The sequence below is a fragment of the Brachionichthys hirsutus genome, chromosome 17, assembly GCF_040956055.1.
Source record: "Brachionichthys hirsutus isolate HB-005 chromosome 17, CSIRO-AGI_Bhir_v1, whole genome shotgun sequence".
NCBI lineage: Eukaryota > Metazoa > Chordata > Actinopteri > Lophiiformes > Brachionichthyidae > Brachionichthys > Brachionichthys hirsutus.
The window spans coordinates 286,408-302,210 of NC_090913.1; the positions used below are offsets into that span (position 1 = coordinate 286,408).

At 49.0% G+C, this 15,803-nt stretch overlaps 1 protein-coding gene across 2 annotated transcripts in view; it reads left to right on the plus strand.

The window, feature by feature from the left end:
- Window positions 1–15,803, plus strand: part of patl1 (PAT1 homolog 1, processing body mRNA decay factor) — a 42,957-nt gene that overhangs the window by 24,617 nt on the left and 2,537 nt on the right. For both annotated transcript variants that reach the window (XR_011105903.1, XM_068750778.1), the window contains exons 12-19: window positions 317–434; window positions 2,943–3,040; window positions 4,127–4,186; window positions 9,639–9,781; window positions 9,924–10,083; window positions 13,477–13,602; window positions 14,951–15,042; window positions 15,610–15,759. Coding sequence is in view for 1 of the 2 variants with exons in the window: in XM_068750778.1 (XP_068606879.1) it covers window positions 317–434; window positions 2,943–3,040; window positions 4,127–4,186; window positions 9,639–9,781; window positions 9,924–10,083; window positions 13,477–13,602; window positions 14,951–15,042; window positions 15,610–15,759 (947 nt within the window). In the remaining variant the exon portion in view is untranslated. The remainder of the gene's footprint in view (window positions 1–316; window positions 435–2,942; window positions 3,041–4,126; window positions 4,187–9,638; window positions 9,782–9,923; window positions 10,084–13,476; window positions 13,603–14,950; window positions 15,043–15,609; window positions 15,760–15,803) is intronic.

Consider the following 15,803-nt stretch of genomic DNA (forward strand, 5'->3'; position numbering starts at 1 on the left):
TTGGGAAAATGTTTTATTTCAGAAGTTTGTATCAAACTGGTAGCCCTTTGCATGAACCGGTGCCCAGGAAGTAGCCCTCGGCTTCAGAAAGGTCGGTGACCCCTGCCCAAGTGCAAGGGGAGGGGGCGTACCTCGAGGGCTCCTCAGCAGTGCACTGGAGGTAGACTGGTACATATTTTGTTTGGAACCGGTGACTCTCTGGTTCTTGATCAACAATTGATCAACAGTCACATCTTGCAGAGAGTTATTTACCCAGTTTCAAACGTGGTTGAAGATCAGTGTCACTTAATGCGTGTGTCTGTGTGAATAAATCCAGAACTACTACGAAAAGATGGAGAGACGTCAGGAAGGGGACACCGACAGCAGCAAGAAGGAACACACCACCAAACTCATCACCCCACAGGTGCCCAAGGTTGAACACTCCTACAGACCAGGTAAGTTACAACCACCTGAGACTGGACGTGTCTGGGTCGGTTCTGTCATCCAGGCCGAGGCGAATCAAGAAAAGCAAAAAACAAGGATCAACTGGACTTGTTCAAGTTTGTTGAAGATGTTTCACCTTCATCCAAGAGGCTTCTTCAGTTCTGAGTGACTGGTAGAGAGTTTAGATACTTAGGGTGCGTTCCCACTTCCCACTGCGCCAAGAGGACTCGGTTCCTTTGGGAGCAAATTCTTGCATTTATAATTCGCTGAAAGGTCTGCGTTCCCACTGTGATTTCTTCACGGAACGAACTTTCGGAGAAACGTCGCGTGGCTGAAAAGGGCGCTCGTCGATTGGACAAAGTAGAAGGGGAAGTCCCGCCCTCCCATGTTTTCTTTTGAGTGCGCTGTTACGGCTGCTGCTCCTTTAGGGAGGGAATCTCATTTAGTTCTGGTCTAAATCATAAATGTTACACAACGCTTGTCGTTTCTAACAAACACAACGTCGTTGGGATCCGTAAAGTCTCCGGATCAGTTCAGAAGAACGGAATGATCGCGCTGCCGATCAGCTGATTCTCCGCGCTGGACTGTGTTAAGGCGCCGTGGCGCTGCGGGGAGAAGTTGCGTCAGTTACCGGTGATACGTAGCTGGTTCGGAAAAAAATATTAAAGTATTATAACGCATATTTAATGAATGAAATCTACACACAGCAGTGCATATTTCGCCACTTCTATTTTTTTTGTAGCAGCTGGGAGTGCTCGCTGTACTTCCTCTTCCGGAGACGCACCGCGTGGAGCGTCACACGTCACTACGTACGTTGCTCCCTCCTTTGCTCCGCCCAAAGGGACCGAGACCCTCCTTTTCAGGCGGACTTTTTTGATCCTCTCCAGAGTCCGGAGGCGCGTTCCCACTGGCCCAAACGGAGCGGATTATCGGAGTAAAGGAACTCTGGTCCGTTTAAAAGGGAGCAAACCGCGCAGTGGGAACGCACCCTTAAACTCCTGTTGGAGGGTCCAGAGACTTCTACTCCTGTTGGAGGGTCCACAGACTGGTACGCCTGTTGGAGGGTCCACAGACTGGTATGCCTGTTGGAGGGTCCACAGACTGGTACGCCTGTTGGAGGGTCCACAGACTGGTATGCCTGTTGGAGGGTCCACAGACTGGTACGCCTGTTGGAGGGTCCACAGACTGGTATGCCTGCTGGAGGGTCCACAGACTGGTACGCCTGCTGGAGGGTCCACAGACTGGTACTCCTGCTGGAGGGTCCACAGACTGGTACGCCTGTTGGAGGGTCCACAGACTGGTATGCCTGTTGGAGGGTCCAGAGACTGGTACTCCTGCCGGAGGGTCCAGAGACTGGTACTCCTGCCGGAGGGTCCACAGACTGGTACTCCTGCCGGAGGGTCCACAGACTGGTACTCCTGCCGGAGGGTCCACAGACTGGTACTCCTGCCGGAGGGTCCACAGACTGGTACTCCTGCCGGAGGGTCCAGAGACTGGTACTCCTGCCGGAGGGTCCACAGACTGGTACTCCTGCCGGAGGGTCCACAGACTGGTACTCCTGTCGGAGGGTCCAGAGACTTACACTACAAACAGAGCAATGTAGTGTCAGCTGTCCAGTGAAGAAAGCAGCAGCCTGGACATTGGTGAGACCAAACGACGCTCCACAAGCATATGGCTCAACGCAGGACAGACAACTCCTCAGGACAAGACTCAGAAGTCCACCTGCATCTGAAAGACACAGGACGCTCCTTTAAGGAGAGTAATGTCCAGGTGTTAGTCGGGAAAGAGAGATGGTTTGAGAGAGGAGTTGGGGTGCTTTCACACTGCCACTGTTTGGTCCCCTTTACACTGACCAGAGTTCCTTTTCTCTGATAATCCGCTGCATTTGGGCTGGTGTGAAAGATCATCCGGACTCTGGAGAGGATCAAAAAAGTCTGCCTGAAAACGAGGGACTCGGTTCCTTTGCAAGTGAACCCTGCTCCGTTCCGTCAGCAGTGTGAAAGCTCGCCGGAGCGAAGGCAGGATCAGCTGTACGTAGTGACGCTACGCGTGCGTCTCGGGTCGAGGAAGTACAGCGAGTACTCCAAGCTGCTCTGAGGGGAAGCTCAGTTACCAGAAAAATAAGTGGTGAAATATGTACCGCTGTGCGTAGATTTAATTGACTAAATACGCGTTATAATACTTTAACACATACCCTTCACCTTATGGATGCTAATGACTCCTGGGATGTCTTATTGTCTTGGTGGTTTTGGTCCTTTGTTTGTTTTTCGCTCCAACAGGAGTACCAGTATCTAAACTCTCTCCGTCTCAGAACTGAAGAAGCCTCTTGGATGAAGGTGAAACGTCTTCAACCAAACTAGAACAAGTCCAGTTGACTTTTGTTGATTCACCTCGACCTGGATGACTGAGAACCGACAGACATGTTGGAACATGCATTTATGTACTTCTTTATTTTTGATTCGTGTTCTGCTCTTGAGATACTGGAAGTATTAAATGTACATTTGTGTACTTGTCAACAGTTCAGTTTGCAGGTTCTCTGGGTAAACTGACCGTCTCCAGCGTCAACAACCCCCGCAAGATGATTGATGCCGTGGTGACAACCCGTACAGACGACGAGGTCTGATTGCCTGTTTCAATGTGTTGTGTGTTCTAAGTGATTCTAAACAGGCGGTGCACATAACTGGCAGAAACGTGGAGCGCGCACGTGCGTACCTGACAGTTTGCTTGACAACACCACAATTACACCTGCAATCCTACTTGTAACCCCGGACTCGCATTAAGTAGATACAATAATCCAAAAGTACAGACAGCCCCCCCCCCCCAAGGAATTTCAATCATCTTGTATTTTACAAACACGGCAAGAGAAAGGAGCACATGAGTGCAGCGCGAGCTAATATACGAGCTACTGCCATGCGGGAAGTTGAAGCAGAACCTCGCTGCAACTGGGCTGAGGACCACACCCGTCTCCTGTTCCACGCTGGAGTAGTTCTCTTATGTGTACTGTGATAAGAAGTAACAGACTGGAAATCAGTTATGGGATGTTTACAACTGAGCACTTCCTGTCACAACCAGCAGAAATTGCATTTGACACCATCAGAATTATTCCATCCTTTGTCAGTTTTTTGATGACAGTACAGCATTCCGTGACATTTAATTCTCAATATTATGCTTGATTATGCTTCATGGATTCTGCATTTGAAAGAGCATGCAAAGAGAAGATGAATATTAACCCCAAACATAGCAAAAGAAGGATTTGCTATGTTGCAGTTTGCAGCAGTGGTGCCTCAGCAAGCAAAGAGGAGCTGTGCGGTTTGACATATTAGACAATTAAGATTCTGACCTGCTGCCGTTTATCGACCCTGAACGGAGACCTTCCCCTGGAACCAAACTGGGTTGTCTGCCATGCTGATCACATGGTTTGTGATCCCACGAGCACCAATAAGAAATCCTGCACCAGGGCTCAACTTCCCTTTGATGTGACCTGCACTAGTTTTGCTCCCTCCTCAACACGCCTACCTGCAGTCAAGCAGCAGAGCTTTTTGCTCATTACTGGGGGTCGCTCAGATGTTCTTGATCTGTCTTTGTGGCCTGATTGTGGGATTGCTCAGTATTGTCAATAACAATTTGAAAACAGCACAGGGTTGTGGTGTGTCGTCATAATTCTAATTTGCTCTGACTGTAATTTCTGATGTTCTGCCTTCAGGAGAAAAGAGAGAAGCAAGTTTGGAATAGGAGGCGACAGATCCTTTACACTGTGGAGAAGGTAGGCCATGCGTGACGGGACTGGTTTCTTCTACGTAAATGTGTTTCTCATTTTATACTATGTTGGATCTTCAATATGATTTAACACAAAACAAAAGCAGCTTGAGGTAAAATACAGGATTTAAAGAACAATTATATCAACAACAAAAAATCAGAAGCTATTTGAGGCTGCATTGTATTAAAGTACAGTCGTCCCTCGATATAATGCGGTTCGTCTTCCGCGACTTCGGTGCTTCGCGGAAATGTAATAAAACTTTTCAGATTTTATTTTTTGCACTTGAACGCGCCTTGACACGGCGCAAGGACGAAGGGGCGCTGTCGGAGGAACTGAGATACGTTTCTCATGTGTTCAGCCTCGTAGGTTGATCATCAAAATTAAATTCGTTATTTCTAAAAGCTATCATGTTTATTTGTTAAGCGTTTGTTTTATAGCGCTCTTATTCTCTGTGTAAAAAGAGGCTTTTATTTTGTAGGAGCATAAACGTCACGTCCCTTTTGGGTTTTGTTTCTTCCTGTTGCTACATGTAGCCGCTGCCGTTCCGCTGTGCTAAGCTATCCAATAAAGCAGCATGAGAGGCTAAAGACAGCACGAGTAGAATATTTGTTCTTCTGCACTCCAAGCGGCTCTTTCCTCGACCTGCACGCCTTAACATTATTAACAGGAAAACGTTTACTGTACGTACTATATATTTATATTTCTCAAACAAATGTTTAGTTCTGAAAAGGTTTTGATCTTTGGTTTCATTCTATAATACTGAAACAATCTATTTAGATTAATGCCTGACTGTTAAACGTGTATAAAGTGTGTGGCGAGGGGTTTTACAGCCTTAAAACATTTATGTACATGTATAATAATAAAAAAAAATAAAGATTACTACATTGCCGATTTCACTTATTGCGGGTTGTTTTTGGAACGTAACCCCCGCGGAAAATGAGGGACTACTGGACATCCCTTTAATTTTACTCCTTGAGACATTCAGAGGTTAACTTAATTCTGCTGGACACCTACTTGTCCAACTGCATGACCCAGATGTCCCTGAGCTTCAGCTCAGACTTTCAAATTGCCCCTTGGGGACAAATAAAGTGTTTTGAATTGATCACCTGGCATTTTCCATCAGAATTGTACTCAGCCTGGGTTAGGGTTATGACCTTCCTCAGGGGAGTCGGGCGAGGCAGCTTCTTGCTCTTGAAAGGGGTCTTTTTAAGTAGTGATTTTAATCGGGTGTGCTTCCATCTAGTCCAAGTGGGAAGCGTTTTTTAAATGTCATTTCTGTGGGGGACCTTGTCACATTGGAATTTTAGTTGTTGGATAACCTTTTACTTGATAAAACATCTGGGAACATCCTGTTTAGTTCGAGAAAGATCCAGCAAAGTTTAATATGAGGTGCACAATAAAATAAATCATGAGTCAACCTTTTTTCGCCTGATCTGTTCACTGAAACGGTAACGTCTTTGGACCTGTTCACTGAAACGGTAACGTCTTTGGACCTGTTCACTGAAACGGTAACGTCTTTGGACCTGTTCACTGAAACGGTAACGTCTTTGGACCTGTTCACTGAAACGGTAACGTCTTTGGACCTGTTCACTGAAACGGTAACGTCTTTGGACCTGTTCACTGAAACGGTAACGTCTTTGGACCTGTTCACTGAAACGGTATCGTCTTTGGACCTGTTCACTGAAACGGTAACGTCTTTGGACCTGTTCACTGAAACGGTAACGTCTTTGGACCTGTTCACTGAAACGGTAACGTCTTTGGACCTGTTCACTGAAACGGTAACGTCTTTGGACCTGTTCACTGAAACGGTAACGTCTTTGGACCTGTTCACTGAAACGGTATCGTCTTTGGACCTGTTCACTGAAACGGTATCGTCTTTGGACCTGTTCACTGAAACGGTAACGTCTTTGGACCTGTTCACTGAAACGGTAACGTCTTTGGACCTGTTCACTGAAACGGTAACGTCTTTGGACCTGTTCACTGAAACGGTAACGTCTTTGGACCTGTTCACTGAAACGGTAACGTCTTTGGACCTGTTCACTGAAACGGTAACGTCTTTGGACCTGTTCACTGAAACGGTATCGTCTTTGGACCTGTTCACTGAAACGGTAACGTCTTTGGACCTGTTCACTGAAACGGTAACGTCTTTGGACCTGTTCACTGAAACGGTAACGTCTTTGGACCTGTTCACTGAAACGGTATCGTCTTTGGACCTGTTCACTGAAACGGTAACGTCTTTGGACCTGTTCACTGAAACGGTAACGTCTTTGGACCTGTTCACTGAAACGGTATCGTCTTTGGACCTGTTCACTGAAACGGTAACGTCTTTGGACCTGTTCACTGAAACGGTATCGTCTTTGGACCTGTTCACTGAAACGGTAACGTCTTTGGACCTGTTCACTGAAACGGTAACGTCTTTGGACCTGTTCACTGAAACGGTAACGTCTTTGGACCTGTTCACTGAAACGGTATCGTCTTTGGACCTGTTCACTGAAACGGTAACGTCTTTGGACCTGTTCACTGAAACGGTAACGTCTTTGGACCTGTTCACTGAAACGGTAACGTCTTTGGACCTGTTCACTGAAACGGTATCGTCTTTGGACCTGTTCACTGAAACGGTAACGTCTTTGGACCTGTTCACTGAAACGGTAACGTCCTTGGACCTGTTCACTGAAACGGTAACGTCTTTGGACCTGTTCACTGAAACGGTATCGTCTTTGGACCTGTTCACTGAAACGGTATCGTCTTTGGACCTGTTCACTGAAACGGTAACGTCTTTGGACCTGTTCACTGAAACGGTAACGTCTTTGGACCTGTTCACTGAAACGGTAACGTCTTTGGACCTGTTCACTGAAACGGTATCGTCTTTGGACCTGTTCACTGAAACGGTAACGTCTTTGGACCTGTTCACTGAAACGGTAACGTCTTTGGACCTGTTCACTGAAACGGTAACGTCTTTGGACCTGTTCACTGAAACGGTATCGTCTTTGGACCTGTTCACTGAAACGGTAACGTCTTTGGACCTGTTCACTGAAACGGTAACGTCTTTGGACCTGTTCACTGAAACGGTAACGTCTTTGGACCTGTTCACTGAAACGGTATCGTCTTTGGACCTGTTCACTGAAACGGTATCGTCTTTGGACCTGTTCACTGAAACGGTAACGTCTTTGGACCTGTTCACTGAAACGGTAACGTCTTTGGACCTGTTCACTGAAACGGTATCGTCTTTGGACCTGTTCACTGAAACGGTAACGTCTTTGGACCTGTTCACTGAAACGGTAACGTCTTTGGACCTGTTCACTGAAACGGTATCGTCTTTGGACCTGTTCACTGAAACGGTATCGTCTTTGGACCTGTTCACTGAAACGGTATCGTCTTTGGACCTGTTCACTGAAACGGTATCGTCTTTGGACCTGTTCACTGAAACGGTAACGTCTTTGGACCTGTTCACTGAAGCGGTAACGTCTTTGGACCTGTTCACTGAAACGGTAACGTCTTTGGACCTGTTCACTGAAACGGTAACGTCTTTGGACCTGTTCACTGAAACGGTAACGTCTTTGGACCTGTTCACTGAAACGGTAACGTCTTTGGACCTGTTCACTGAAACGGTAACGTCTTTGGACCTGTTCACTGAAACGGTAACGTCTTTGGACCTGTTCACTGAAACGGTAACGTCTTTGGACCTGTTCACTGAAACGGTAACGTCTTTGGACCTGTTCACTGAAACGGTATCGTCTTTGGATCTGATCACTGAAACTGAAACTGAAACGTATATGCTGGAGACGTGGACCTGGAGGAGTACACTTTTTATCATCTGTCCTGGGCTTCATCAGCAAATGCGTTGAGGATGTGACCGCCACCAGAACAGTCACTATTCACCCCAACCAGAAACCATGGCTGAACGGTGAAGTTTGCTCTCTCCTGAAAGCCTGGGACTCAGCATTCAGGTCTGGTGATGCTCCAGCACTCAGAGTGGCAAGGAGAAGCCTGACATCGGGGGTAAAGAGGGCCAAAGCCTCCTATGCTCGGAGAATAGAGGGTCATTTTGCTTCCAACGACCCCCGGAGCATGTGGAAGGGCATCAGTACCATCACGGACTACAAAAAAAGAGACACGGAGTGCCCCAGGGACCCGGCTCTTCCTGATGCCTTCAATACCTTCTACGCTCGCTTTGAGGCTTCCAACACGTCGCCCTGCACTAACCTCACGCTTCCACCAGGTGAGCTGCCCCTCAGTCTGGCTGCTGAGGATGTGATGAGGTCCCTGCGGAAGATCAATCCCCGCAAGGCTGCAGGGCCGGACAACATCCCGGGCTGGGTTCTGAGGCTGTGCCGATCAGCTCTTCGAGGTGTTGACCGACATCTTCAACACCTCATTGTCCCAGGGCTCAGTGCCGACGTGTCTGAAGACAGCCACCATCATCCCTGTCCCCAAGACCTCTACCGTTTCATGCCTGAACGACTATCGGCCGGTTGCTCTGACTCCGATAGTCATGAAGTGCTTTGAGCGGCTGGTGACGGGGCACGTTAAGGAGAGCGTCGATGACAGCGTGGACCCCCATCAGTATGCGTACCGGAGGAACCGCTCCACTGATGACGCCATCGCTTCTGTGGTTCACGAGGCCCTGAGTCACCTGGAGACCAGAGACGCTTATGCCAGGCTGCTGTTTCTGGACTTCAGCTCGGCATTTAACACCATCATCCCGCAGACTCTGGTCAACAAACTGGTGACACGGGCTGAGCCCATCGATGTGCAACTGGGTTCTGGACTTCCTGACGAACCGGCCGCAGACTCTGAGAATCCGCAACATCTCCTCCGCCCCCATCATCCTCAACTCCGGCTCCCCTCAAGGATGCGTTCTGAGCCCTCTGCTGTTCACCCTGCTGACGTATGACTGCAAAGCCAAGTACCCGAGCAGTCATATCGTCAAGTTCGCAGATACAGCAGTGGTGGGACGCATCCTCAACAACGACGAGTCGGAGGACATGCAGGAGGTGGAACATCTGGTGCAGTGGTGCAGAGAAAACATCCTCTGCATCAATGTGAAGAAAACAAAGGAGATGATTGTGGACTACAGGAAAGGAGGCTACACCCCCCCTCCCATCTGGGAGGAGGCTGCGCAGCATCAGGGCCAGACAGTTTCTTCCCTGATGCTGTGAGAGTTGTGAACAGCGGATAACTCTGAGGTCGTATTCAGTTCTTCCTTGTTGGACTCATTCTGCTACACTGGATGCTGCTACTGGGGATCGTGCAATCACTGTTGTGTATGTATTTAGTTTTGTGTCTGTTTTTGGTGACTGTTTGTTGTGCGCCTCGAGCCGGGACCTGAGTGCTGTTTTTTCGTTCGTGCATGAGAGTGTCTGAATGAGAAACATTTCTTGATCCTTGATTCTTTGGACCTGTTCACTGGAACGGTATCGTCTCTGGACCTGTGTGACCCCTCTCTGTTGTCGTGCAGATGTATAGTCTGCTGCTGGAGGTTCAAGACTTTGAGAAACGTTTTCTTCAGGCTCCAGAGGAGGACAGGGAGGCTCTGCTGGAACAGCACAAAACCAACACCGTGCAGCTTTGTAGCACTCTGCGGGAGGAGTGGGAGGACAGGTAGGAGGAGGGCTCCTTTAAACGCCCCCCCACCGCAAAAACATCAGCATTTCATTGTGTGTGCCTTCTGCACAAACATGTACCGGTATATAAGAGACATGACACTTATATGAACATACATTGTTTTCCTTTCCATCTTCAGAGTGAGTGATGAGCAGTGTGTGATGATCATGTCGGTGAGGAAGGGCAAGCGTCTCATCTCTAGGCTCCTCCCCTTCTTGCCATCACCTCAGGCCACCGCCATTGTCATGGCGATTGCCCGCAACCTTCCCGCTCTTGCCAAGAAGGACAAGCAGGATCAGGTAATCAATTCAGGTTACAGCATCATTTTAAACTCGAGGTTCATGCGCGATAATAATAACGTCCACTGGGGGGACGGCTCATGCTGAAACGAAGAGCAGAAACCAAGAGTCAACTGGACTTGTTCAGTTCTGAGAGACGGAGAGAGTTTAGATACTTGTACTCCTGTTGGAGGGTCCAGGTACTTATACTCTTACTACTGTACTTTCTTCTTGTCCCCTGAGGGGTCGCCACAGCAACCCAACGTTCTCCACTTCACCCTGTCCTTTGCATCGTCCTCCCCAACACCAGCCACTCTCATGTCCTCCCTCACTACGTCCATGTCTCTTCTCCTGGGTCGTCCTCTAGTCCTGTCCTTTGCATCGTCCTCCCCAACACCAGCCACTCTCATGTCCTCCCTCACTACGTCCATGTCTCTTCTCCTGGGTCGTCCTCTAGTCCTGTCCTTTGCATCGTCCTCCCCAACACCAGCCACTCTCATGTCCTTCCTCACTACGTCCATGTGTCTTCTCCTGGGTCGTCCTCTAGTCCTGTCTTTTGCATCGTCCTCTCCAACACCAGCCACTCTCATGTCCTCCCTCACTACGTCCATGTCTCTTCTCCTGGGTCGTCCTCTAGCCCTGTCCTTTGCATCGTCCTCCCCAACACCAGCCACTCTCATGTCCTCCCTCACTACGTCCATGTCTCTTCTCCTGGGTCGTCCTCTAGTCCTGTTCCCTGCAGTTCCATCCTCAGCATCCTTCTACCGATATAGTCCCTGTCTCTCTTCTGGACATGTCCAAACCATCAAAGTCTGGTCTCTCTGACCTTGTCTCCAAAACGTCTAACCTTCACTGTCCCTCTTATTGTCTCATTTGATCCCTATCCAACCTGGACACCCCCAAGGAGAATCCTTCACCTTATGAATGGTTTTAATGACTCTTGATGAGTCTTATTTTTCCTGGTGGTTTCAGTCCTTTGTTAGTTTTCTGCTCCAGCATGAGCACCAGTATCTGGACCCTCCAGCAGGAGTACCAGTATCTGGACCCTCCAGCATGAGTACCAGTATCTGGACCCTCCAGCATGAGTACCAGTATCTGGACCCTCCAGCAGGAGCACCAGTATCTGGACCCTCCAGCAGGAGCACCAGTATCTGGACCCTCCAGCAGGAGCACCAGTATCTGGACCCTCCAGCAGGAGCACCAGTATCTGGACCCTCCAGCATGAGTACCAGTATCTGGACCCTCCAGCAGGAGCACCAGTATCTGGACCCTCCAGCAGGAGCACCAGTATCTGGACCCTCCAGCATGAGTACCAGTATCTGGACCCTCCAGCATGAGTACCAGTATCTGGACCCTCCAGCAGGAGCACCAGTATCTGGACCCTCCAGCAGGAGCACCAGTATCTGGACCCTCCAGCATGAGTACCAGTATCTGGACCCTCCAGCAGGAGCACCAGTATCTGGACCCTCCAGCATGAGTACCAGTATCTGGACCCTCCAGCATGAGTACCAGTATCTGGACCCTCCAGCATGAGTACCAGTATCTGGACCCTCCAGCATGAGTACCAGTATCTGGACCCTCCAGCATGAGTACCAGTATCTGGACCCTCCAGCATGAGTACCAGTATCTGGACCCTCCAGCATGAGTACCAGTATCTGGACCCTCCAGCATGAGTACCAGTATCTGGACCCTCCAGCATGAGTACCAGTATCTGGACCCTCCAGCATGAGTACCAGTATCTGGACCCTCCAGCATGAGTACCAGTATCTGGACCCTCCAGCAGGAGCACCAGTATCTGGACCCTCCAGCATGAGTACCAGTATCTGGACCCTCCAGCATGAGTACCAGTATCTGGACCCTCCAGCAGGAGCACCAGTATCTGGACCCTCTACCAGTCATTCAGAACTGGAGAAGCCTCTTGGATGAAGGTGACACGTCTGCAAACTTGAACAAGTCCAGTTGATTGTTCATTTTTGCTTTTACTGGATGACTCCTGGTTGACTTGAGAACCTGTGTTTGAGGACCTGTGTTTGAGGACCTGTGTTTGAGGACCTGTATTTGAGGACCTGTGTTTGAGGACCTGTGTTTGAGGACCTGTGTTTGAGGACCTGTGTTTGAGGACCTGTGTTTGAGGACCTGTGTTTGAGGACCTGTATTTGAGGACCTGTGTTTGAGGACCTGTGTTTGAGGACCTGTGTTTGAGGACCTGTGTTTGAGGACCTGTGTTTGAGGACCTGTGTTTGAGGACCTGTGTTTGAGGACCTGTGTTTGAGGACCTGTGTTTGAGGACCTGTATGTAGGTTAGTTAACTTGGTTAGGTTAGTTAGTACGGCTTCTTGAAACCGTAGAAGTTCCCAAGTACGTTTTTCCAGTGTTGAAAAGGTGAAGAAGAGTTCGAGGACATATTGTGGGAAACTCACTTTTCCCGTTTCTACACGACTGTTCTGGTGGGTTTGGATCATCAGCAACCCAAAACGGTGAAATGAGAGCGTCTAGTCGACCCCGCGTCGTTCAGGCAGCACCTGCTGAAACGCTTCTGGAAGAAATCTTGTAGTTATTGACTTCAAAGGTGAGACGGACGTGCATTCGATGTGTGCGTGCTCTGCACGTCCACACAGCTAACTGTTGGTGCGTGTGTGTGCGTGCTCTGCGCGTCCACACAGCTAACTGTTGGTGTGTGCGCGTGTGTGTGCGTGCTCTAAACACTTGGAGTCTGACTGCTTTACTGACCTCGGCCGATTTAGTGCTGGACTCTATGAAACGTTTCTCTGAGGAGGGACAGAAGTGGAAAGGAGGCAATAAATGTGAGCATTTTAGTGTTATTTGTTCTCCCTGGTTAGCTCCATGTTGTAACGTACTAGCTAGCTGCTAGCAGAATACAAAGAGGGACTCTTAGTCCAGGGCTGTAAGACGTTTGTCTCCGTGTGACAAGTATGTCGAGGGAGAAGCCTTCATGGCTCAAAACATGTTTATTACGTCAAGTGAATATCGGCGTCGCCTCGCCGTGTGTGTGACTGTGAAGATAATGAATATATTTATTAGATAGGATGTTAATGTTAGGGTACAAGTACAGTCACACAGTAGCTTCCGGGTCTAGAGTGTTTCTGGCATAGAGCAAAGCATTTTGTAGGGGTGGGTCTCTAGGACCAATTCTGGGTATCTTTTCATTTTCTTCCAAATGTATTTCGTCTGTCGAACCCTAACCCTAACCCTAACCCTAACCCAAACCCTAACCCAAACCCAAACCCAAACCCAAACCCAAACCCAAACCCAAACCCAAACCCAAACCCAAACCCCCAGGCATGCGCAGCTCGTGAGAATCGGTCAAACAGACTGAACTTGGCCGCTGCTTGTATGCGCTCTACCTCGTTAGCCAGCAGTTACTGCATCCTGTGTCTCCATTTAACCTTTCAGGTGTTGTGCTGGTTGGTGGAGCCAGTTTCTGCAGTGATCCAGTCATTGTCAAGCTCCGCCCTCACAGACTGTCTCCAAGAGCTTCAGGACAGTGATGGCCGACTGGCCAAAGTACTGCTCAACAAGGTATGAGGCGTGGAGGGACGGTGCTCTGTGCCGCCGCCTTGCGCTCCAGTTAGGCTTCTGGGGTTGCCGGTTTGATCACACGTCATGGTATAAAACCTTTGTCCATTAACCGTTTAATAACAAAACATGAGTGTCCTTCACTGTAAACAGGATATATATATATGTATGTATATCCTGTACGTTTGGAGAACTGCGTGCAATCGACCTCTGGCAATAATGACTGGACGAGCAGTTTTCCTGTTCAGCAGTAAGTTGTAAACGGCGCCCAACGAGAGTATCACGGTAAAGTTAGTCTCACCCAGAAGCAACGCATCGAGCAGCAGGAAGAGAATCTGAACGGCAGCAGCCTGTCGGGAGGTTTTCTGCCTCGTCCAGGCTTGAGCCGTGGACTGGATGAGCATGCCCAGAAGCTTCCCCAAGACCACTGCGGTACCAGGGTCTAGTACCAGGGTCTAGTACCGGGGTCTAGTACCGGGGTCTAGTACCAGGGTCTAGTACCAGGGTCTAGTACCGGGGTCTAGTACCGGGGTCTAGTACCAGGGTCTAGTACCGGGGTCTAGTACCGGGGTCTAGTACCGGGGTCTAGTACCGGGGTCTAGTACCGGGGTCTAGTACCGGGGTCTAGTACCAGGGTCTAGTACCAGGGTCTAGTACCAGGGTCAGGAGCACTTCAGTTAGGGGCTGGGCTGAAGCCCTCTGTGGGTGGATCAACATGCTGACATGAAGGACTCGATAGCAACGAGCCGCTAGGTCTCCAGATGCCAGTAGTGATCTCAGAAATGAATATCAGATTAGTGTAACCATCAAAGTGCAGTATTCTAAATCAGAAACTATCTATTGGAGCTTTCTTTATCATTTAGAATTGTATTGTTTTGATCCTATAGCTTTTTTATTAAATAGATCCTGCAAGTTTATTTTTGTCTTCTAGTTTGTTATGGCATACCATACAGTTAAACTAATAGTCTTTATTTTAATTTAATGTACTATAATTTTCGTATGATTGAACTCAGTCAATTTGGCCACACCAAAGAAGGTAAAGGTCTCTGTTCAGTCTCTGGTTGGGTATAAGAAACTTACCCTGAAAGTTAGCCTGCCCCAGACTGTTTCCATAGTAACTGAGCCAGAAGAGCTTTGGTTCATGAAACACGGCCCTGGTGGGACGTTAAAGAATTGCACCCTGAACTCGATCCCGCTCTGTAGAAGTGAGTGATGGAGTACATGTACATGTACAATAGTAAATGTACTCTTCACTGCGGTTTCGTTTCAGAAGTTACTCTGCTTCTTGAAGCAGCTTTCAGTTTTCATGTGACCCTGAACGCGCTCGTCCTGCATGTTTGTTCCTTCCTAGTTTGGCGTGACGCTGCTATATCTGATTCTGAGTGAAGGAGAACGGATGCAGAGCTCAGAATCCAACTGCCAACTCATGGACGACAATCGCTGGTGAGCTGTTGGTGTGACGACCACTCGTCTGGGATGCGACCAGAAGGCGCCGCGTCGCGTCTCCACTGATGTGTTCAGGGCTCTGGGGGTCTAGTGGAGAGTTCTGTTCTACTGGACTGATGGGACTTCCTGTGGTTCTCCTGTGCTGCTAACACAAAGTCTGCTGATGTAAATTCTTTGAAGTTTGATTAGTTCTATTAATAGCTGCTTAAATGTGGAGACCGGTGGAAAGGAGAAGTCTGCTTTTTGAGGCTTGCTGCTTTATATGGGCAAAGGGTTAGGGCTTCCTCCACCCCCCCCTCGTCAAATGAGTTCTTGTTTAGACTTGGGTGGACTGCTGAGTCCGGATGAGGAGCGCTTGCTCACCTGGAACCCCCCTTACCCCCCTTACCCCCCTTCCTTGTGGGTGTGAGCTGAAACAGAGAGGAGTGCAGCTGCTTTCTGTTATTTGTGACACAGTAAAATGGAGGCGTCGCCGTGGCGTCTTTCTGGCGTCACGCCGACGAGGAGCCTTCCAGCTTCACGTTTGACTCGGCACACGTTCCTCCGCCCTTTCTCCCCGTTCAGGACCGAGTTGGTGTTTTCTGTGACCAGGGAGCTGCTCAGCATTCCCTCCTCATCCTTGTCTCCTCCCCTCTTCATCCCACCCAACCTGCTCTCCCTTCTGTCGCGCTACGTCGATCGGCCGAGGCTGGAGCTGCTGCAGGAGAAACTACAGTGAGTCTGGAACCGCCTGAATCTGGACTTCTTTTTTCTGGAAC